At 39.9% G+C, this 24,255-nt stretch overlaps 1 protein-coding gene across 3 annotated transcripts in view; it reads right to left on the bottom strand.

Moving 5' to 3' along the window:
- HOOK3 (hook microtubule tethering protein 3) overlaps positions 1 to 24,255 on the bottom strand; it is a 127,148-nt gene that overhangs the window by 28,845 nt on the left and 74,048 nt on the right. Inside the window, exons 12-17 of one of the 3 annotated variants that reach the window (XM_002720760.5) lie at positions 20,463 to 20,573; positions 19,616 to 19,703; positions 14,415 to 14,484; positions 10,744 to 10,884; positions 4,804 to 4,891; positions 1,138 to 1,172 (exon numbers count right to left, since the gene is read on the bottom strand). In XM_002720760.5, coding sequence (XP_002720806.1) covers positions 1,138 to 1,172; positions 4,804 to 4,891; positions 10,744 to 10,884; positions 14,415 to 14,484; positions 19,616 to 19,703; positions 20,463 to 20,573 — 533 coding nt within the window. The remainder of the gene's footprint in view (positions 1 to 1,137; positions 1,173 to 4,803; positions 4,892 to 10,743; positions 10,885 to 14,414; positions 14,485 to 19,615; positions 19,704 to 20,462; positions 20,574 to 24,255) is intronic. The other 2 variants (XM_051832316.2, XM_051832317.2) reach the window with 2 other exon arrangements.

The raw sequence follows: 24,255 nt of genomic DNA, 5'->3' as shown, positions 1-24,255 counted from the left end.
TGGGCCATCTGAGATTGACTATCTTTTGAGACAACTGTTTGTGATGTGGAGGGGGAGGGGGTTTTAACTGTTTTTCCCAAAAAAGTAACCTGAGGATCTTACCCCTAGTACTTGTGAAGGTGGTGTTACTTGGAAATTGGATGTAAATGGGAAAGAGGAGGTCATACTGGATCAGTGCTGGCCCTAGATCCAGCGACTGGTGTCCTTATCAGCGGGCAGGTGAAGATGGACATACACCTGTCCCCCTTACCCATGGCTTCCCTTTCTTCAGTCAGCTGCAGTATGAAAATACTGAACAGAAATTCTGGATATTCTGGACATCAGGAATCCACGCATTCAAATGGCACACTGTTCCGGGATTTCTTTCCACTCGCAGCAGAACAAGTAGAAATTATCCCTGTGCTAGTTTAGCAGAGTGTGACAGTGGAACACTTTGACAGTTCAAGGTCACTCTGTCTTCAGAGCCTGCAAGGAGCTTGGCTCAAATGTGACAGGAAGGATAGAGGTTGTTCTCAGTGCAAGAAAAATTATGAAGTTTCCTAACACTGTCTTCAGGAAGAAACAAATGTGGACATTTTAGACTATATTTCATCATTTAGATGAGGAAGTCCTACTTGGTTGTAATTCAAGAAAATGTTCGAAAATCTGCTTAAGGCCGAAGATTCAGCTAGCCACACTTCACTACAGCCCACAGGCTGGCTTAGCCGGCTGCCTGTCCCTCAGAGGGAGTCCTACTGTAGCAGTCACACTGCCAGTTCCTGTCCATCCCAGCAGCTTTCAAGCCACAGTCACAGCCACAGCCACAGCGCTGGTAGCTGTGATGCAGACTGGGGCCGGCAGTCGACAGTCATCGCTACGGGGCCCTTATAGAAAAAGACTTCTGAGTGTCTCCGATCCCTGACCTGATCATACATACATCAGGAAGACACAAGTCTCTTCGTGTCTCTGTGAGAGAATGGTGCTAATGCAGTTGTTTTGACCTGAGAACCCGGGGCGGGGACAACCCTCTGGACACCGTCCACTCGCTTTCAATTCTCTGCTCCTTGCTGTGCCACTGACTACCGCCTCCATAACCACCGGACACAAGCACTGAGGTTCCACAGCAAAAGAGCAAGCTTCAACAGCTGTCATACTTACAGGTGTTCCTCAAGCTTCTTTTTTAGAAGAACTGACTGAAAATGGAAAATGAAAATTAACTTATTACATAGAATTTTAAATAGTAAATAATTTTTTAAAAATTAAGAGTACGGTAATAACTGACATTTAGTAAGCCCTCAGTAATTTCTTTGGTCAAAGAGTTCAAAACACACCATGTATCAGTTTAATTCTCTTTAATTAAGGAAGAAGGCAGCCCATAAGTAGGAGCAATCAGTATAAAATATCCAGAAACTGGATATTTGCATTCTTTGTAGTCAAAGAAATGAATGAAAAAATCACATATTAAGTATACATTTAATATTACTGGATTCAACAGGCAAGGAATACTCTTAACAGCAACAGGCTTTTCCTAAGACATTGTTCATCTGTTTTATTGCTTTCCTTGCACAATAAAGTCTTGGTTCAATTTCCAGACTTACTGACTTAACCAGTGATTTATGAATATGCATAGGTTGCAAATCATTTATACAATGGTATGCAAATATGAAGGATGGTATATGCACACATTTTTAAGATGCTGGAAAATGCAGCTCTGACTGGGTATTGAAAAAAAAAGAAAAAATTCTCCTGAAAAGCAGGAAATAAAAGCTGACCAACAATAAAGCCATTCTTTATAGGATTGCTCAGTTTCATAATTAAATACTTGTAAGGTAGGTATTAATGAATTTTATGAAACATTTCATTCTGAGAAAAATAGTTAAACAATTAATACAGTAAAACTCCAATTAGTATAGACAAACTGTCCCAGCAATTCATAGCAGCAATGAGGGAAAAATATCCTTCATGCCACGTTCTTTAATTTTCAGTTGCCTTTTAATAACAGCTACCAGTAACTATTTATTCAAGTGCATACTAACTCAGCTCCAGGAGATTTCAAATCCACTTCCTTGCTCAGTATGTTAACCACAGCCTATCAGTGAACCAGAGTCTCCTATATCACTGCTTCCCCCAAATATACCAAGATAACAGCTCTATTACCTTTTGACTACTGCTTGTTTCTTCTTTAGTACAGACAGCAACGTGTAAATACTTTTTAAAGAACCATTAGCTTTATTTTTATACTTATATTTTCATTACCTCTAGCACCATTAATTTTAACTGAGATAATATATTTCTAAAAAATTAAATGTATCGTTAATATGCCAGAGTCAGCACTAAAGCAAGCCATTCACATTGTCTTACGCAAATCTCACAACACTGTGTCATATTGGCCCCGTCTAACAATTGAAGGAGATGAGGCTAAACAATATTTAGTAGTGTTTAAGGGACAGACCCAGATGAACAGCCAGGTCTGCCAGACTCCAAAGGCTGTGCATAGTCTTCACTTTCACGTTTCTTATGCCACAATGCCTCTCCAAACTGACAACTGTTACTATCAAAATATGTAGTAGACTGTGATAAGAAGCTAGTACCACAATATCTTCTATATATGAGTTGCCATAATGAAGTCAGATGAGGGAAAAGCCGAAACAAAAACAAAAACAAGAGTATACTTCTACTCGTTGGCTTAATTTTTTATGATTTTTATATCCTTTAAGTATGTTAACTGAAAAGGTCATAAATCTGTAAGGCAAATAAAGCTAGTATATGCATTTTGCATAAAAGTGCCTTAAATTTAAAATTTCAATACCATCAACTGTGATGTCAGATCATGTATAAATTTAAAAACTGCTCAATATATAGAAATGAATAGGAAGCCATACTTACAATAGCCTTGAGCAGAAACCATGCCAAGAGACAGAGAGGACATATTAGTATGAAGCAAACACAGCAGCCAATAGAAGGAACGATTTGATTTAGTAATTCATGAACAGAAGTAAAAGATACGCATTTTGTTTCAGAAATGTACATTTTTCTTTCTTCTATGGTCTCCTCATCCTGTCTTGTTCTCTGGAGTTTTATATACTGTGGCTAGCTCAAATTATCCACATGACTGGATATAACAATGCTTTTCTGCTTCCATGCTAAAAACAAATGACATAAAAATAATAAAAATGTGCAAATCATCCTACTCTGACTTGGTCACATGAAAGGACTTTGCTTTTGGTAACAGAAACAGGCAGAAATTATGTTGTTCTTCTTCAGAGGGAACCAATTCCATCTGGCAGGTTCTCTCTGCATACACATGCCTGAGATGCAGCACTGAAGGTTAGTGAGAGAGAACAGTGAGGCAAAAACACCAAATCTGCATGGCTTTGAGCAAGATGTCTCACTAGCATCTAGGCAGCTGACTAATCACAAAACCAGTACTTGGTAGGACTGGCATCTCACTTCTCAAGTACATTACTTCATCTGTGCTTTAGTGAAGGAGAATAAAGCATAGCAGTAGGTGAAGTTCAGCCAACACTGATGTTTCACTGCTGTTACCTCCCATATATTATATGCCCTTCCCTTCCTTAACCTAGCAAATCAAAAAGTCTCCTCCAAATTTTAGAGATCAGAACGAATTTACATTTACCTCAGGTTAGGGATAAAGTGATTTCAATGACTTCAGAAGTGTTACCTTTTTGGGCTCATCTCTAATATGCTCATAATTAGGTTTAGAATTTTAATACATTAATGATGGTTTTATTTCACCTCTTTGTGTCTTCATATTTTAGATAGAAACATCTGTTTTTTCTAAGGCATTACAAACTAGTTTCATTTTAATAAGGGCAAAGGTAGTTTAAATGTTGGTAATAAGTAAGAGATAAAATAAAAATCACCAATATCAGAAAAAAGAACATGTTGCCAATAGAAACAAGAGGTATATTTGGAGAAACTGATAAAAATTAAGTTCTTGGTGAGATTTTATATCTAGTATTTTCAAGTTTCCATTGATATGCTCAACTTCCCTTCTTTGACTGCTTTTCTTTTATGTTAGTAAGGCTGGATGTAACTGTCTGTATCTATGATTTGGAAGTTGATCCTCCAAAACAATCGTCAATGGAAACAATCAAGTAGATTTATACTTAAATGCCAGAGTTGACAGCAAATACACTCGCAACAGGGGAAAAAAATAACAACAAAAGAACTGACTGAAGAAAAGATCAGTCACTAAAATGCCATTTTTCCTCCTTTGACCCTATTCCCTGAACACTTTACAAGTAAGCTGTAATGCATATTGCTTATTAAATGCAAAGCACATGTAAAAAGACGACTGATTTATACTTTGCCAGGGACTGATGAGCACTACATGTCACCTAAGCACTGTGTCAGATGGTCAGATGCTGAAGTGAAGGTACAGTCCTTGGCTCACTGTCTATAGCATATTCCAGGTGAAAGTCTGGGCCCGCGAAGCCAAGGAAGACATGTGCAGAGCACTCAGGGACTCCAAAGAATGGTGAGAGTGAAGGGGGAAGAGCAGGACTCAAATCTAGAGACGGCATTATTTTCCAAATTATCAAGTTTACATTAAAATTTTCTACCTTACAAATGTCTACGCTTAGCTAACAACTTGAAACGAACTTCAACAGACTGAATCTAAGACAATAAAGTACTGTCTAGGCTTTTATACAAAATGTTGTAAAAGGAAACTACTCTGATTTTTATAATAAATACAATACTAAGTTATTTGAATAGAGATCATCAAATAAAAAATAAAAATTGTAGCCTTTCTCAATATTGTAGAAGTTTTGGCCATGGCTGGGACATAATAAAACTTACATCTTCTGCTTTTGAGCCGTGATCCTGTAAAGATTTTTGCAATTCTTCGACTTGTGACTGTACTTCCAGAAGTCTTTGATTCACCAGCCTAGAAATCAAATGTACATTAATTTTCCAAATACTAGCACGCCTTTTTTTTCCTTTAGTAGTCATACTGGTTAGACAGGAGTGTAATTAGCAAAATAAAGCCTCATGATACAGAAATATATAGCGGTAGTTGTAGAGTTAGCAGCCTCATGTTCTGAGTTCACTTTTCATATTATCTTCATATTGCTTGAAATCTCTAATGATGTTTTCAAATGTAGTTTTGTTTTCTGGATCTGATGTACTTGCAAATACTTATTTATCTGGATTCCCTTCAATAAATGTTCATGCAGACTGTGTCAGGCACTAGGCTCAGCCTGATTATTACAAGATCATTGCATTCAAGCGAGCTAAAGTCTTGTGTGAAGGTGAACATGTAAACAACTAAAAATACAGTGAAATAAATACTTCCCAATAGTGTGCACAGGTATACAAATGAAATGGTGACTGCTCAAAGAATCAAGAATTCTATGGAAGAGTTACAGGCTTGACCTGAATTGAGATTAGAACAATAAATAATATACTTAAGTGGTTAAGAGTAAAAGAGGATTAAAGACAGAGGTCAGTATGTACAAAAAAATGTACAGAAAAAATTCAACGTTACAGTGTGTTCTGGAACAGTATGGCTGAAGAATAAGTTATAAGGGGAAGAATGGCTGGAGAAACGAAACAGGTAGGATACAACCCTGTATGAAACACAAAGAGTCTGGAATTTATCTTACAATTGAAAATCCTTAAATTTGGCTGAAATTGGAATAACCCAGATGACTTCTAAAATGCTGATTCCAGGGCTTCATAAATTCTCTAGGTTTACATTTAGTAGATCAGTTGTCTCCTAGGTGTTGGGTGATACTGAAGGGTTCCAAGAAGAGGAAAACATGATCAGATAGTATTTTAGACAGGGTACATTGGATTTAAAGTGGAAAATGTTATAAAAACACCAAGAGCAGATGTCTGGTGTAGTGGTTAGGATGCTGGCTGAGACACCTTCATCCCATATTGGGAGTGCCTGGGTTTGAGTCCTGGTTCTGCTTCTGATTGCAGCTTTCTGCTAATGTGTGTACCCTAGGAGGAAGCAGATGATGTGTCCCTGTGCTGCCCACATGGGAGACCTGGACTGAATTCCTGGTTCCCAGCTTTGGCCTGCCCAGCCCCAGATGTTGCAGGTATGGGAGATCTTTGGTTCTCAGTCTGTTTTCCTCTCTCTCCCTTTTTGCCTTTCAAATAAAGTAAATAAATAAATATAAATGTAAGAGCTTAAGCACAGGTCAAAGAGCAGGTATGAAGACTGGGACGAAGCTATTACAATTATTACTACTAAATAAACCTGAGATACAAATGTAGGTGACAGAGGAAGAAATGTTTTGAGAAAACACAAAAGAATACATCAAAAATAACACTGGCCGGCGCCACGGCTCACTAGGCTAATCCTCCGCCTTGCAGCGCCAGCACACCAGGTTCTAGTCCCGGTCGGGGCACCGGATTCTGTCCCGGTTGCCCCTCTTCCAGGCCAGCTCTCTGCTATGGCCAGGGAGTGCAGTGGAGGATGGGCCAAGTGCTTGGGCCCTGCACCCCATGGGAGACAAGGAGAAGAACCTGGCTCCTGCCATCGGATCAGCACGGTGCGCCGGCAGCAGTGCACTGGCTGCGGCGGCCATTGGAGGGTGAGCCAACGGCAAAGGAAGACCTTTCTCTCTGTCTCGCTCTCTCACTGTCCACTCTGCCTGGCAAAAAAAAAAAAAAAAAAAAAACCTCTTAGGATTTTGATATTTCCTGAGAAAGGAAAGACAGGAGGGAACAGACTGAGAAAGGAAAGCACCGGATCTGATTTCGCATTTGTTGAACATGAACTGTCTGGAAATGGGAGTCCAGCAGCTAGGTGTGTGACCCTGAAGCACAAGGCAAGTCTGAGTCAAACACAGACCCAGAGCTATATGAGGCTAGGAGTATAAACAACACCAGCAGAAAGAAGGTGGAAGAGTGGAAATGCGGAACAAAGATGGTCATGGCAGATCAGCCAAGGGATCTTCAGGAAAAGGAACTCCATCGTGAAGAATAATCAGAAACATAAGAGGGAGGTGTTACTGAAGCCAAAATCACTGAAGAGGAACTGAGCAACAACACTGCATACAGTGAAGAGGTGAGGAAACATGTCTCAAAGTCTCCTATTGGACTGGCTATTTAAGAGATAATTATTTACTTTTGTAAGAAATACTTCAGTGGGGTGAACATTTGGCCCAGTGGTTAAGTTGTCATTTGGGATGCCTGTATCCCACATAGGAGTGCCTGGCTCAGCTCCTGATTCCAGCTTCCTGGGAGGCAGCAGGTGATGGCCCAAGTCATTCGTTCAACCATCTATGCAGGAGACTCGGGTTGAGTTGCAGGCATTTGGGGAGTGAACCAGCAGAAGGCAGCTCTCTCTGCCTTTCAAATAAATAAAAAATTTAAGAATAGAGGTTGGCATTGTGGTATAGCAGGTAAAGCTGCCACTTGCAACATCGAGATCCCACATGGGTTCTTGTACTTGTCTCCACTGCTCTACTTCCAATCCAGCTCCCTGCTAATAGCCTAGGAAAAGCAGCAAAAGATGGCCAAAGTGCTTGGGCCCCTGCCACCCATGTGGGAGACCCAGATAAAAGCTCCTGGTTCTGGCCTGGCTGAGCCCCGGCCGTTGTGGCCATGTGGGGAGTGAACCAGCAAATGAAAGACCTTTCCCCCACTCCCTCTCTGTAACTTTCAAATTAATTAATAAATCTTTAAGAATACATAAAAGACATACTTTAGTGATATGGTAGTAGAAACCAGACTGTCTCAAATTAAGGACAAACAAGGCCACAAGTATTTAGAATCCAAATAGCCAGAGAGCTCAATATTGTTTTTTTACTCAACAAGTTATATCAAATCATGTGAAAATCCATGTTCAACATGGGTATACATGTATGTAAATATAACAGTGGTGACACTGACTTTGTTCAACCTTTTCAGATAGCAATATGGAAACACTATCAAACTATAAGACTGTTTCAACTACCTGTTTTTGAGATTATTTCATCAACTAACACTGTAAGTCTACAAGGTACATGCTATTGTAGAGGCCATGAATCAGTCCATGCCAAGATGTCCCTTGGGAGGTTGTAAAAAGAACTCAAATGTGCAGCACTGGGAACAGATAAGCAAGCATGGCAATATAACTGTTAACAGTGTACGAGCAACAAAACACTAATGCTTACCTCATGGGCTGTGTGGAGGATTAAGTGAAATAATACATGCAGTATGTCCAGTACCCTGCCTGCACACAGCAAGTATCCTGAGCATGGGAGCTGCCTCTGCCTTCCTGATTCATCCCTCTGCAGGGATTTTGTTAGCTAACATTTTAATCAAAGTCTAGTAACTGCTGCATACGTAGCTGGCAGGGAGGAGTAAGGAGAGATGATAATCCCTTCTGAGACGGATGGGAGTAAGAGGATGTACACTTTGAGAAAGCTCCTTCAGCAGTTCTGAAACAGCTCTGCTCTCAACACTTCATCCCTCTCCCAGTATTGTTTCCTCAACAGGTGGTATTATGGATGGAAAACTTTTTGGGAAAACTTACTGCAAAGGCCTTTAGAGGTCTACTACAAAGCTTGCCTTCCACCAGGTAATATATGGTTGCTAAGCAGACTGTATCTAAGGTAACACAGTTGTAAGGTAATACAGCTAAGAAACTGGAGGCAAATCTCAGGTCTCCTGGTGCTCAGTCAGTACAGTAACCTAGTAAGAGATTAAGCTGAAGACATGGTAATGTAAACAGTTACAAACCTGAGTCATAACAAACTTAGGGTGAGTCACTTAAGAGAAAAAGCATCCTATGAGAGGAAGACAGGAAAAAGAATACATGTTGAACAACCATGGTAGGAGACAGATGGGTTAGGTACAGAGGCTTTGGAGTCAGCCAGCCGGGGTCTGGGTCCAAGTCCCTCATCTGTAAAACATCCATAAAGATAAGGAACACAAAATGTTCAAATCATCTAGCATAATGTTTGGAACAAGGAGATGCCTAGTAAATATTAACTTGTTATTATTGTTTAGATAGTTGGGGGCAGCTATCTAAAGGCAAGGAAACGCTGCCCTGAGTGGAGAACCCCTGTAACTAACACAGGAATCTGGGCCACTGTAGTCAGTCATCCCAGCCCACAGAGGCTGAATCGATGGCAACCAGCTGTGCTGTTTCTGATGAAACAAGAGCTCTAAGTGTAAAAAGTCTATGACAAACAAGGAAATTGTGGAGAAGGTATATTTTTCAGTGAAAAACAATTCAGAGTAGGGAGCAGCTTTCCTGACTAGAATGGTTAAAATAAAGCCCAGAGACCAAGGGGTAATGAGGCAAACACAAGGTTACTTTCCTCACAGGGACTGAAAGACTGGCAGCTGTTTCTACAATTGCCCCTTCTCCGCCACCTCCATTTTCCACTTCAGTTCTTAAAAAAAACAAAGAAAAAGAAAAACAGCTACTGATTCTCTGTACTCCTAAGAGTGGATGTATATTTTCTCCCTTCTGTTAACTTTAATGGAACTCTTATAATCAATCACCCCAGTATTTACATCGACTTACACTCTTGGCTCTTTCTACCTCAATGGCTTTAAAATAAAAAGCCACATGAAGAAGAGCTATACATGCAAAACTGTCAGAGTAATTTCGACTCACAAAGCTGATTGTCATCTGGGAAATACCAAATCAATCAGACAAAATAAAGAAAGAATCTATAATGTCAGGCAAACTATGCCTGATATCGTATTTGACATAAAAATGCCAAAATCCTTAAAAGTAACAGAATTATCATAGCAGTAAGAAAAAGGAATGACATTATCTGCTTGCTACCTAATAAATATTTCCAAAAAGGAAAACAGGGGGCCGGTTTGTGGCACAGTGGATAAGTTGCCACCAGTGATGCCGGCATCCCATACGAGCACTGGTTACAGTCCTGGCTGCTCTATTTCCTATCCAGCACCCTGGTAATGTGCCTGGGAAGGCAGCAGAAGATAGCCTGAGAGCTTGGGCCCCTGACAACCACACAGCAAATCCAGATGAAGCTCTGGGCTCCTGGCTTTTGCCGTGGCCATATGGGAAGTGAACCAGCAGACGGAAGATCTCTTTCTCGCTCTCTTCTCTCTGTAACTCTGCCTTTCAAATAAATAAATCAATCTTAAGAAAAAACAAAAGGAAAGAGCCAAAAGACAGTCACAACAAAATATTAAAAAGTAGCCCTTGTCAGTTACTGATTTTAAAGTAACTGACATTTCCTGTTATAACACAATATTCTAAAAACTTACAAGCAGAAAAGTGATTCTCTTGTTAAAATTGCCAGGTTCTAAATTTCTCAAAATAACTGAATGGTTCATTAGAGGGGTGATTTCCTTATAGGATCACAATGAGTAACAGCTGAGATGCTTTGTCAATTCAATTATGATGGATCCTATTGCTCCCTCCATATCAATAGAGCCTTTGAAACATCAGCCTTTGAGAACAGAGTAACTTTATTAACCTAATGATGACTATGAATTGAAACAGCTGGTGAAAGACTGTGAGTTAGCAATGATGTTTTCAAAAGTCCTCTAGTTTTTACCAATGATTAGAAAGAATAAATGTTAGAGTTTTCGTCATTTGGTTAAAAAAAAATAGAGGATAAGTGCTACTAAAAAGAAACACAACACTTTTTAGTCAATCTGTTCGAAAGTGGAGAGATGGATTATTGTACTCCTAAAAAAGAATAGCACAGACCACTTTTCAAAACACAATTAACAACTGTTTAAGGAAATCAAAATCAAAGCAAACAGGGAAAACCTGTGGCTAAACCAGGCCATCTACAGATACTCTACCTATTCTCTGTCTCCAGTTCATTCTTACGTAGATTTGCATCATCTAGAAGACTCTGCAGTAAGGCAATTTTTTCATTGTCTGAACCCTCTTGGTTAAGTTTTAACATCTTATTCTCATGCTGAAGACGAATAAGTTTCTCCCTGAATGAATAAAATAAAAACTGATTATCTGTTTTATCAATACAACATAAATATCAAAACCTAGTTGTGTGCAGTTACAGATTTAATACATAGAGCACAAATGAAAAACAAACTACCTGCAGGGCATTTAGCGTCTATCAGAACTACTAAAATATTAATTTTGGGTCTCAAGTACTTTCTTTTTAACAATACACAATCTGAAGATAATAGAGTCTCAAATATCATAATATGTAATGAATGAGACTTCAAAATCCTATTTTCTGATTTAAATATTTAAGCTATGCATTCAACAATGTGTTCCTTGGTTCTTACCAGTGAACATGATTTCCAATGCTGTATTATTATGTTACCAATTACTTGGTAGAAAGATATAAACGCAAGGAAGATTGCCATCAAGATATGCAACCTACCCATGCCTATATATAGGTAAAATTATATTCTTATAACAAGTCAGACTATTAGATTATTGAACTAGATTGTTCTGGGCTCTGTGTTACACCAAAATCTTAAACTGGAGAGATGTTAAAAGCAACAGAACTTGCCACCACATTTACTACAGGGATGACAGAGTGCAAGTCATATTATTGTATGAAAATAGATTTACTGAATGTATAATTCACTTCTTTACACAGGGTTATTTATTTATTTAGTAGAACATAGAAAACAGCATTTATTTTGCAGAAATTAGGGCTTAGATCCACTTTCAAACTAATTTTCAGAGGTACAGAGTAATATGAGAAAAGAGCTACTGCCTTCTTTGGATTCTGTCCCTTTAAGCTTTGGCCACTGTCTGATCTCTTGCACAGGGTCATCTTCAGAGGGTCCCAGGACACTATAAAAGGCACAGCAAAATTTTTTTTAAAAAATCAAAACTCTCGGGCTGGCACTGTGGTGCAGTGGGTTAAAGCCCTGGCCTGAAGTGCCGGCATCCCATATGAGTGCCGGTTCTAGACCCGGCTGCTCCTCTTCTGATCCTGCTCTATGCTATGGCCTGGGAAAGCAGTAGAAGATGGCCCAAGTCCTTGGGCCCCTGCACCTACGTGGAAGACCTGGAGGAAGCTCCTGGCTTCAGATCGGCACAGCTCTGGCCGTTGCGGCCAACTGGGGAGTGAACCAGCGGATAAAAGGCCTCTCTCTGTCTCTACCTCTCTCTGTAACTCTTTCAAATAAAATAAAAATAAGTTTAAAAATAATCAAAACTCTCTGCACATACACAAACTGGTATTTTCTTGTTTGTACTGAAAGATGACAATCAGGTTTGTGACCCAATTCAAGAAATTACACAGAACTTAATACATGTGATATATAGGCAACACTGAGTTCATATTTTTCAATCAAAAAGTAAACACTCATTGTAGGGCAAAAAGAGAAATGGAAAGAAAGTCAATTTGAAATTGGCATATGACCACTGCTGAAACGTACCTTCTGAGTCTATGTACACACACATGCAAATATTTAAGAAATGGGATCACTTGGTACATGTTACACTAGTACTGCTATTTATACTTAAAATTTCATGATCTTTTCATATTAATTATATACTAATATTTTTAAATGACATATTAAAATATATAAATCAGTCATTACTTATTTAAGTAATGAACTAATGAGCATGATATAAATTTTAGGCTTTACCATGTTAAAATGATCAGCTTTATAAATACACTTTTGGGTGCCTCCTTGGTTAACCTCTTAAGATTAACTTGTAGAAAAGTAATCTCTGGATCAGAAGATCCAAACAGATTCTGATAATCTGTTTAAAAGAAAATTTATACCACTTTACCTCCAGTTTATGAGGTTTCCAATTCCTCCACACCCTTAACTTCAATGACATGTATTAAATGTTAACCCACCGTCCCACTGTCTATGACTTAAGTTGCAAAATTTTCAACCCAGTTTATCATTTAATTTCCCTGACAGGTCCTCTGGACATAAGAGTGCATTTTAACTTATACCTGTACCTACTCATATTAGAAAAGTCACATTTACTGAATCTTTATCATTGTTCTTTTCACAATTAGAAAGCCAACTGCATTACCAATAAGTGCCCCTAAAATTATTTCTCTAAAATACTTATAAGTGTTTACATAATTTTAATTGGCTCAATAATTTTACCAGTTCAATTATAAAGTAGCACATCAGATCGCAGTAAAGTAAAACATATACAAAGATGCTTCTAGACTCAGTGTTCATATTTTAAATCCATGTGATTAGAAAATAAATGTTAGTAATTAATTTTTTTAAAGATTCATTTATTTATTTGAAAGTCAGAGTTACACAGAGAGAGAAGGAGAGGCAGAGAGAGAGAAAAGTCTTCCACCTGTTGGTTCACTCCCCAATTGGTCGCATTGGCCGGAGCTGCGCCGAAGCCAAAAGCCAGGAGCTTCTTCCAGTCTCCCACGCAAGTGCAGGGGCCCAAGGCCTTGGGCCATCTTCTACTGCTTTCCCAGGCCATAACAAAGACCTGGATGGGAAGTGGAGCAGCCAGGACTCGAACTGGTGCCCATATGGGATGCCAGCACTGCAGGCGGTGGCTTTACCCACTACACCACAGTGCAGGTCCCAGTAATTAATTTTTTTTGTAGGCTGCCAGTTAAGTATAGCCTTGTCTTTTTGGGTCAAGTATTTTTATTGCTAAATGTTTACAATATCTATGCACAAAATATATTAGTTTGCTTGTGAAAGATCGTCCCACTAAAAATCAATTCTCAAAGCCGGCGCTGTGGCGTAGCAGGTAAGGCCACCGCCTGCAGTGCAGGCATCCCATTTGGGCACCAGTTCCAGTCCCAGCTGCTCCACTATTGATCCAGCTCTCTGCTTTGGCCTGGGAAAGCAGTAGAAGATGGTCCAAGTCCTTGGCTCCTGCACCCGTGTGGGAGACCCGGAAGAAGCTCCTGGCTCCTGGCTTTGGATCGGTGCAGCTCCGGCAGTTGTGGCCAACCGGTGAATGAACCAGCGGATGGAAGATCTGTCTCTCTCTACCTTTCCTTCTCTCTCCATGTAACTCTGTCAAATAAATAAATAAATCTTAAAAAAAAAAAAAAATCAATTCTCTATTAGGTCAGTTTAAGACAGCTTCTGGGCCTGTGCTGTGGCACAGTGGGTTGGTTAAGCCAGAGTGCTAGTTTGAGAGCTGGCTGTTCCACTTCCAATCCAGCTTCTTGCTAATGCGCTTGGGAAGGCAGCAGAAGATGATCCAAGTGTCCACCATCCAAGTGGGAGACCAGGATAGAGTTTTTGACTCCTAGTTTCCACCTGACCCAGAACTGGCTGTTGCAGCCATTTGGGGAATGAACCAGCAGATGGTAGATCAATCTTTCTCTCTCCCTCTCCCTCTGTCTCTCCCTTCCCCCATCTTTCAAAATAAATATAAATTTGAAAAAAAAAAAAAAAAGCTTCCAACATGCTGAGAACATAGAGTTAACAGAGTCCATGTTGAAAGTTATCAGTGACAATGAAGAACTGGCTTCTTTACACTGCAAGAGAACCAGGTTGTCCTGTGCAGGACTGCCAGCATCACACGCTCCTACCTGATCTCAGGTGTAACAATCTCTGCTGCCAGACTGTCTGAAGATTCCTGACTTCCCAGAGGGATTAGCCCTGTAAATACACAAACATGAATACACAGTTTAGCTCAACGATACAAGTTATACATGAAACCCTACTTGGGAACACTAATTTTCACAGGTAAATCAGTTTTTCTCAAGTAAATGATCATGTCACAGTAGTCTTACAATATTATTGTCTTACCACTTTAAGTGTAAAGTTATGTACCACCACCATTATTTTAAAAATTTTCTCATTACCCAAATCAGAAATTCTACAACCATTAAGCTGAAAGTAACACTCCATTTCTCTTGTGGGAACCATGTTCTACTTTCTGTCTCAATGATTTGTCCACTTGAAGCACCTCACATACACGCACTCATGGAAACTTTGTGTCTAGCTTACTTCACTTAACACAGTGTTTTACAGATTCATACATGTTAGTTTTTATCAGAACTTCTTTGCTTTTCATGGCCAGTGAATGTTCCATAGTATGCACACACATGTTCATCTCTTACCAAAAATTTGGGTTGTTTCTATATCCTTGCCAACATTTATTTTCTTTTATGTTTTTGGTATTACCCATCCTAACTGGCACTATATTTTATTGAGGTTTTAATTAGCATTTTTTTAATGAATAATGACACTGAGTCCCTGCTCATGTACTTACTGACCACTGCATATTCTCTTTATTTTTTTTTACCATTTTTTTTAAATTTTTTTTTTTTTTTTTTGACAGGCAGAGTGGACAGTGAGAGAGAGAGACAGAGAGAAAGGTCTTCCTTTGCCGTTGGTTCACCCTCCAATGGCCGCCACGGCCGGCGCGCTGCGGCCGGCGCACCACGCTGATCTGAAGGCAGGAGCCAGATGCTTCTCCTGGTCTCCCATGGGGTGCAGGGCCCAAGCACCTGGGCCATCCTCCACTGCACTCCCTGGCCACAGCAGAGAGCTGGCCTGGAAGAGGGGCAACCGGGACAGAATGCGGCGCCCCGACCGGGACTAGCACCCAGTGTGCTGGCGCCACAAGGCAGAGGATTAGCCTATTGAGCCGTGGCGCCAGCCTGCATATTATCTTTAGGTATTCAAGTACTTTTTCCATAGTAAATTGGTTTTGTGTTGCTGTTGAGTTACAGAATTTTTCAAATTTTCACACAATAAGCTCTGGCAGATATATGACTTGCTTATATTTTCCCTATTCTGTGGATTGCCTCCACTTGATTGACCTTTTTCTCTGAAACCAAAGTTTTTAATTTTGATGAAGCTCAATTCATCTATTTTTTCTTTTGTTGCCTCTGCTTTTGGTATCAATTCCAGAGAACCACTGCCATATCCAATGTCAGAAAGATTTTCCTTTGTGTTTTCTTCTAAAAAAAATTTTTTTAAAAGCTTTCATGTTTCTGTTGACACACGGGGCTCAGGCCTTGACTGCTATTTCCCCAGAGGGTACAGCTGCTCCTTGAGCTGCTGCTGAGTGGTTTTCAGGTTCTCCTCGTGCTTGGGCTGCAGGTCCAGGGGCTTGCACTTGTTGCCCTTGTAGAACTTTCTTTCTAGGCCTGGTTAACAACGGTGAGCACACACAGCTAACAGACGTTCGGACAATTTGAATCTTGGAGAGTGTGGACACAGCATGGGCAGCACCATCTCAAGGCATCTGGCTGTCAGCAGCTCCTCCGTCTCCTTGCCATCAAGGTCACAAGCCTCCATCTTGGCCATGACTGCACAAGGCCTGTCACCACCACCACTCCAAGGGAAAGAGGATTCCAGAGCTGTATAATTTCAGCACTTATGTGAGTATTTAAGTCTGATTAATTTTTGTACGTGGTGTGAGGTAAGGGTCTGACTTCATTCTTTCTTATGTGGACATGCAAAAACATGTAATTTTCTTTTTTTGGCCAGAATTTCCAGTACTATGTTGAATAAAAGTGACAGAAAGGGCATATTTGCCTAATTCCTAATCTGAGAGGGGAATACCTCAATCTTTTAAAATTAAATATGAGGGCAAATATAGGTTTTTCATATATAGTCTTCATCATGTTGAGGAAGATTTCTCCCCTTCCAAGTTTACTGAGTTTTAAAAACCACAAATAGGTGTTACATTTTGTCAAGTGTCTTATCTAAAACAACTGAGAGTATCATGTGTTTTTGTCATTTCCTTTTATCGTTGTGGTATATTATATCAAATGCTGTATCTTTATGAAGGTCCAATACTGTCTTAAAGTAGTTTCATAATAGTTTTAAAAATCAAGATATGTAAGTTTTCCAATTTTTTCAAGGCTTTTTTGTATTATTTTGGCTCCTCTGCCTTTTCACACAATTTTAGAATAAGTTTGTCACTGTCAACTAGTACAGTCTGCTGAGCTTTTGACTGGGATCGCATTGAAACTTTAAAATATGGGAACTGTCATCTTAGTTATATGGAATTTTGTATTACCTGAATAATAAAATCTCTCCATTTTCTTTAAAGGATTTACTTATTTATTTATTTGAAAGGCAGGGAGAGAAACAGAGGTAGGGTAAATTACTACAGCAAAACTCCTAGGTCAAAGGATCTGACAAGCAGTAAATAAACTAATTTAAGAATGTATGAGGCCGGCGCCGCGGCTCACTAGGCTAATCCTCCGCCTAGCGGCGCCGGCACACCGGGTTCTAGTCCCGGTCGGGGCGCCGGATTCTGTCCCGGTTGCCCCTCTTCCAGGCCAGCCCTCTGCTGTGGCCAGGGAGTGCAGTGGAGGATGGCCCAGGTGCTTGGGCCCTGCACCCCATGGGAGACCAGGAAAAGCACCTGGGTCCTGGCTCCTGCCATCGGATCAGCGCGGTGCGCCGGCCGCATCGCGCTGGCCGCGGCGGCCATTGGAGGGTGAACCAACGGCAAAGGAAGACCTTTCTCTCTGTCTCTCTCTCTCACTGTCCACTCTGCCTGTCAAAAAAAAAAATAAAATAAAAATAAATAAATTAAAAAAAAAAAAAAAAGAATGTATGAGATGTATATTTTTTCTTCTTTTCTTGATAAAGAAATTAAGAGAGGACGGAGCTGTGGCGCAGTGGGTTAACGCCCAGGCCTGAAGCGCCGGCATTCCATCTGGGCGCCGGTTCAAGTCCTGGCTGCTCCACTTCCGATTGACCTCTCTGCTACCGCCTGGGAAAGCAGTACAAGATGGCCCAAGTCCTTAGACCCCTGCACCCGCGTGGGTGACCCGGAAGAGGCTCCTGGCTCCTGACTTCAGATTGGCGCAGCTCCGACGGCAGCCAATTGGGGAGTGAACCATAGAATGGAAGACCTCTTTCTCTCTCGCTCTCTCTCTCTCTGCCTCTCTTCTGTGAAACTCTGACTTTCAAATAAATAAATACATCTCTAAAAAAAAAAAGACATCAAGAGAAAAGGGGTTAAGGTTTTGGTTAGATTCTTAGAATTTTGGAAAAACCATTATGGAGTTAATTAGAGATACATGAAAGAATTGCCAGGCCAACAATGAGGATCTGATTATAATTAGAAATGATTTATTTCTGGTGAAGATAATCAAGAAAAATACATATTTTCTTTAGCTGACCTTAATTATTTGGAATACGGAGAAAAACTTTAGGCTGTTTGAATCAGGATTTGAGAAGCCTAGTATAGAAACAGGTGAAGAGGATGGGAGAAAGAGTAGTGAGGTAAACAGGACAAGGAGGCCAGAAAAGAATTGATGGGCAGCGACAACAGAGAGGGGCTTACAAGATGAAATTAAGAGAGCAGCCTTGAGAGAAGGAAACAGCACGGGTGAAAGGAAGTGACAGAAATGCTAGGGGCTTGTTTCTGGTGAAAGTGAACAAAACAAGGCTACATGTCATCTGTCAAAAATCCCAGGCTCCAGCGTGATGGCTGAGGGGCCAAGTGCTGACCCCACCAGGTCACAAACAACAGGTTTTGAATGCAAATTCCCAAATTAAACCCACTCCACTTATTTCATTTGAGAAAAAATTTTAAAAATCACTGATTTAAAAAGTCTAATAAACTTTAAGGAAGTCATGAGAAGTTTTCAGAATAAAACTTTCCAGGTAAACAGAGATAATTTTTAACAAATACTTTTCAACTAATGAATCTCAAATGTTTAAAAAAAATTCCTTTTAATTGGGCAGCCAAATCTAGACCCACAACTGTAGCCTATAAAACCTGGGTAACAGCTAAAAACATCTGTTTTACTGCCTCTTACCACTTTTCCATTTCTATCTTTCTTCCTTTAAAGATTTATTTATTTATTTAAAAGTCAGAGTTACACAGAGAGAGGAGAGGCAGAGCGAGAGAGAGAGAGAGAGAGAGAGAGGTCTTCATCTGCTGGTTCACTCCCCAATTGGCCACAACAGCAGGAGCTGTGCCGATCTGAAGCCAGGAACTGGAGCTTCTTCAGGGTCTCCCATGCGGGTGCAGGGGCCCAAGGACTTGGTCCATCTTCTACTGCCTTCCCAGGCCATAGCATAGAGCTGGATGGGAAGTGGAGCAGCTGGGACTCGAACCGGCGCCCAGATGGGATGCCGGCGCTTCAGGCCAGGGTGTTAACCCACTGCGCCACAACACTGGCCCCACTTTTCCATTTCAATCCACTGGTGTAATCACTTAAATGTGAACTTAATATTTTAACTGATATCATCAGAAATATGAGGGAACTTTAAAAAATATGTAGAAAAATGAAACTAAAAGATGTTTATTTTGTGGGGCGTGCGCTGTGGTGTAACAGGTAAAGCCGCTGCCTGCAGCACCAGCAACCCACATAGGTGTCGTTTTGACTCCCAACTGCTCCACTTTGGATCCAGCTCTTTGCTGTGGCCTGGGAAAGCAATAGAAGATGGAACAAGTCCTTGGGCCCCTGCACCCATGTGGGAGACCCAGAAGAAGCTCCTGGCTCCTGGCTTCATATTGGCTCAGCTCCCGCTGTTGCAGCCATCTTGGGAGAGAACCAGGGGATAGAAGACCTTTCTCAATGCCTCTGCCTTTCTGTAACTCTGCCATTCAAATAAATAAATTAAAAAATGTTTATTTTGGTGCAAGAACTTTGAAATCCATGTAGTCTTTTCATAAAATGCATTCACCATGAACTTTATGAAGACCTCCCATATGCATGGATTTCAAATTTTTGCACCAAAATAATCATTTTTTCATTCCATTTTCCATGAAATTTTGAAGTATCCTCATAAATCATCTTGTATTTACCTTGAGTTGTGAGCTGCCCTTCTTGAGCCTGTACACATCGAAGTTCTTCAATGGTTTCCTTTAAGGAATCCCTTTCTGTTCGTAGTCTCTGGAGAAACAAAAACCAGGTTAGCCTCCTGTATAACACGTTTGTTCATCAGTAATCTTCAACTTATCTAAGTAGTAAACAACAGTGAACTTACACATTTTACCTTTTTATCTTTCCTTCTGCAAGAACCACAATGTAAGAAAAAGATCAAGTATTTTTTCTTTTAATTTTGTTTTTTCCATTTAACAACACTGATTACTATGTACAAAGTAATCTTTGTACACTATCCACAAACAAATAAAAGAAGCAAAGCTATGTACTCTAACCTTAATGGTACATAAGTTTTTTTGAAAAGAAAAAAAGCAAAATTCCAATTTCAATCCAGAATTTATCTAATTATGGATGTAGGTCTCCAGGATAAATAATTTCTTTTTCTTCCCATTAGACATACATGATCAAAGAATATTTTAAATATTCATAAATCATGACAAAGTAAATGTGTTTTTAAAAGGTTTAACACATGGTAACCAAGAGAAAGAAGTATCCTCTGAACCAATCATACAGAAAAACAAGAGCTACACAAATCTAGCTATGGGCAAAACAGTGTAAAAGAGGCAGCAGCAGTGGAAAAGGAATAAAAAAAGTTAGAATGGAAATAAAAACGTTTTTATTTTAGATCTATTTCTGAAACACAAGGAGAAGTCAGGAACTCTCATTTTTATCACAAATAGAATGAATTAATAGTCAAAAGATGAATTAAATTTCACTGCCCTAATTTTAGCAGTGCTCAAACCAAAACGTTTTATTACATATACTCACATCTTTTTCTTTTTGAAGACTGTCAACTTTTTCTTTTAGCCGCTTATATTCAAAATCTAATTTATCTGCTTTCTTTGATTCTTCAGATAATCTATTTTGCAGTTCTACTACCTGATACAGAAAGATACCATTAATTTTTATAATTTGGAATGTTAGAAATTTTCATTATTTTCTTCTGTAGGTCTATAATGACCCCTTCTCCACCAATACTCAAATAAATGCACAGAAGTTTAATGTAACGGAGACATGGAGAAATAAGCATCTACCCAGATACTGTGAGTTCCCAAGCCAGAATCATCCAAAATAATAATGTTCAAAATTGCAGAGGGGCCAGCATTGTGGCACAGCAAGTAAAGCTGCTGCTCATGACACTGGCATCCCATATGGATGCTGATTTGTGTCCTGGCTGCTCCACTTCCAATGCATCTCCCCACTAATGGCCTAGGAAAAGTAATGGAAGATGATCCAGGCATTTGGTCCCCTTCCACCCACATAGGTGACCTGGATGAAGCTCCTGGCTTCGGCCTAGCCCAGCCCTGACCATTGTGGCCATATGGGAAATGAGTCAACAGATGGAAGGTCTCTTTCTCTCTATGTCTCTCTATAATTCTTTCAAATAAGTAAATAAATCTTTTTAAAATTTTAAAAAAATCTGTAAGATTTCTATTCCTAGCAATATAGATAACTGGGTATTTTGAAAATTTTTAATATAAAATAAAAGAAATCCTAAGGGGAGGAGAAGGGATCTAATTGTACAGCTAAGCTTACATGAAAGAGAAATCCACCAGAGTGGGAAGTTCATGCAGAAGTTATGGGTACCAAGAGGTGCCAGATTCAAAGCCCTGCCTGGCATTTATCAGGAGACAAATAGTTGTTAAACCACCATGAACTTTGAAAGGTGGTGAATCAGAAAAAGGTTGGGCTAAGAAAAGAAGTACATCTGCTAACAAAGTAAACTGAGTGCTTTGGATTTAAAAAAGCACAATCTGGGGACCAGCGCTGTGCACAGGTTAATCCTCCCCCTGCAGTGCTGGCATCCCATATGGGCCCCAGTTCAAGTCTCAGCTGCTCCTCTTCCAACCCAGCTCTCTGTTATGGTTTGGGAAAACAGTGGAAGATGGCCCAAGTCGTTAGGCCCCTGCACCTGCATGGGAGACCTGGAAGAAGCTCTGGGCTCCTGGCTTCAGATCAGCTCAGCTCTGGCCACTGTGGCCATCTGGGGAGTGAACCAGCAGATGGAAGACCTGTATGTCTCTCCCTCTCACCGTCTGTAACTCTACCTCTTAAATAAAAAAAATAAAAATTTTTAAATAAAATAATAAAACAAGAAAGTACAGCCTAGACATCTGTCATCATGTGTTGAGGTTGATTCGTTCTGAGAGGAGGAGCGTGGTGGGGGCAAGAGGCACGGAGTCACCACACAGACCCCAGGAGGGAGTCGGATGAAAGCGGGCTAGAGGCAAGCAGCCAGCAGACTGGTTTATTTCATTTGGTACAGCAGCTTAAATAGCGAAGGCAGCCAACCCGGTCAAGGGGCAGTTTATGCCCTAACCAGTCACAGCCTGTTGCCAGGCAGGCTTCGTTTGCCATGTAGTTTCCAAAACCATCCAATCACAGCCTGTTGCCAGGCAGGCTCCGTTGCCAGGTGGGATTCAAAGCCATTCCTGAGTAACTGATGCTCGCTTGCCAGCAGCCACCTTGGCATGGCCTTCTCATTCCACCACATTTCCCCCCTTTTTGTTTATTTTTGAGCAATGGGAGGCATGATTCTTGGCCATACCATTGCTGACAATGTGGTGGAATGAGAAGGCCATGCCAAGATGGCCACTGGCAAGCAAACGTCAGTTACTCAGGAATGGCTTGGAAACCCGCCTGGCAACGGAGCCTGACTGGCAACAGGCTGTGATTGGATGGCTTCAGATACTGCCTCCTGGGGTCTGTGTGGTGACTCCGCGCCTCTTGCCCCCACCATGCTCCTCCTCTCAGAACAAATCCACCACGACAACCACAGTCTTTTAGTACACAGATTTTGTGTTGAGCTTTTACAACTTTGTTTGTCTAAGAAAACTTAAACAATTAAAGCGATGCTAAGGAAAATCTGGCATAAGCAAACTCATATATAGTTTAAAGAAGCACAACCTCAACTCAGGACACCTAAAAACAAAGATGAGCAGATGAAAGCAAAAGTCAGCATTACAGAGATTGACAGGGAAATAACTGATGTTGCACCAGTCAGTAGAAGTGACAGCAACAACAAGAGAGCAGAGTAAGATATCCAAGTATTTCAGATTGGAATTACCAGATTAAAAGTGTGTGTGTGTGTGTGTGTGTGTGTGTGTTTGTGTGTGTATAGTATATATATATACTAGATTGAAAACTTAAAAAGCTAAAGAGGAGGGGCCAATGCTGTGGGTTACGGGTAAAGCCACCGCCTGTGATGCCGGCATCCCCTGTGGACACTCCACTTCCAATCCAGCTCCTTGCTAGTGGCCTGGAAAAAGCAGTAAAGAATGACCAAGTGCTTGGGCCCCTGCCAATGACCTCGGAGACCCAAAAGAAGCTTTGGCCCAACCCAGTGCTGGTCATTGCAGCCATCTGGAGAGTGAACTGGGGGGTTGGAAGATCTCTGCCTCTCCCTCTCTGTAACTCTTTCAAATAAATAAATAAATCTTTTAAAAAGTGAAATTATGAAAAGGAATAAGACCATCAGAAATGATCAGGAGGTTTGAAAGAGTATGTAAGAGAAATAGTGGAAAGAAGCTACTATTACTAAAAGATAAGTCTATACACACCAGACACAAGCACAGAGAATTCGTGAAATATGCATGTTTCACTACAATACTTTGGGGATGGATTTCTTTTTAATTTTAAATCTGATGTCTTCATAACTTTTGAAAAAAGTTCAGCCAGCTTTTCCATCAAATGTCTTTCTCCAGTTCTTTCTGTTCTCTTCCCTGGAACTCTAACTACATCATTCCTCATTTCATATTTCATATCTTTTACTATCATTTATAGTTTCTGTTTCAGCTATATCTATTTTGGGTTATTTCATCAGTTTATATTAAAGGGTTGTATGTTTGAAATAATAAATCATTCAGAAAAAACACTGCCTGCCAATTCATGATGGACAGGGCTGCTCTAAAACTTCAAAACTAGAAAATGCAAGTTTTACACAATTTTTTTCTGAGAATGGTAAGACACTATTCTCCAATTCATTTTATTGAGAGTATAATTTTGATTCCAAAATCAGATAAGGAAAGTATGAAATAAAAAAATCTCCATTGAATTACACAAGTAAAATATTTTGAGTAAACAAAGCAAACCTAACAATGTGAAAACAACAAATAAGTCCATTGTGACAAGTTAAGTTTATCCCAAGAATGCAAGTCTAAACTTAAAAAATCCATTAATATAATTTACCACATTAATAGAAAGGAGGTAGAAAAACTAGCTGATTAAATCCAACATTTGTTTAACATAGAAACTGGACAAAAGGTGGGTATAAAAACCTGCAACAATCCTTAAAATATATTGGTAAAATATCAAAAGCATTCTCTACATCATCAACAACATGAAATTTTTTCCCATTAAAGTTTTATTTAAAGACCAGGTATGCTGATTAAGAAGAAAAAGAAGGTGTTGAATAAAATGAAACAAAATTGCTTTTATTTGTTTTCTATCTCATTCTTAAGAGAGAATCTACAGATATTATCAGAATATAAGAATTTCATTAGACAGTAGAATCAACATATAAAAATCACTTTCATTCATATGTATGACCAAGAAACTCAAA

This window comes from Oryctolagus cuniculus, chromosome 2 (assembly GCF_964237555.1).
Source record: "Oryctolagus cuniculus chromosome 2, mOryCun1.1, whole genome shotgun sequence".
Taxonomy (NCBI): Eukaryota; Metazoa; Chordata; class Mammalia; order Lagomorpha; family Leporidae; genus Oryctolagus; species Oryctolagus cuniculus.
Note: the sequence above shows the minus strand (reverse complement) of the source record. Positions and strands in the feature narration are given on the sequence as shown.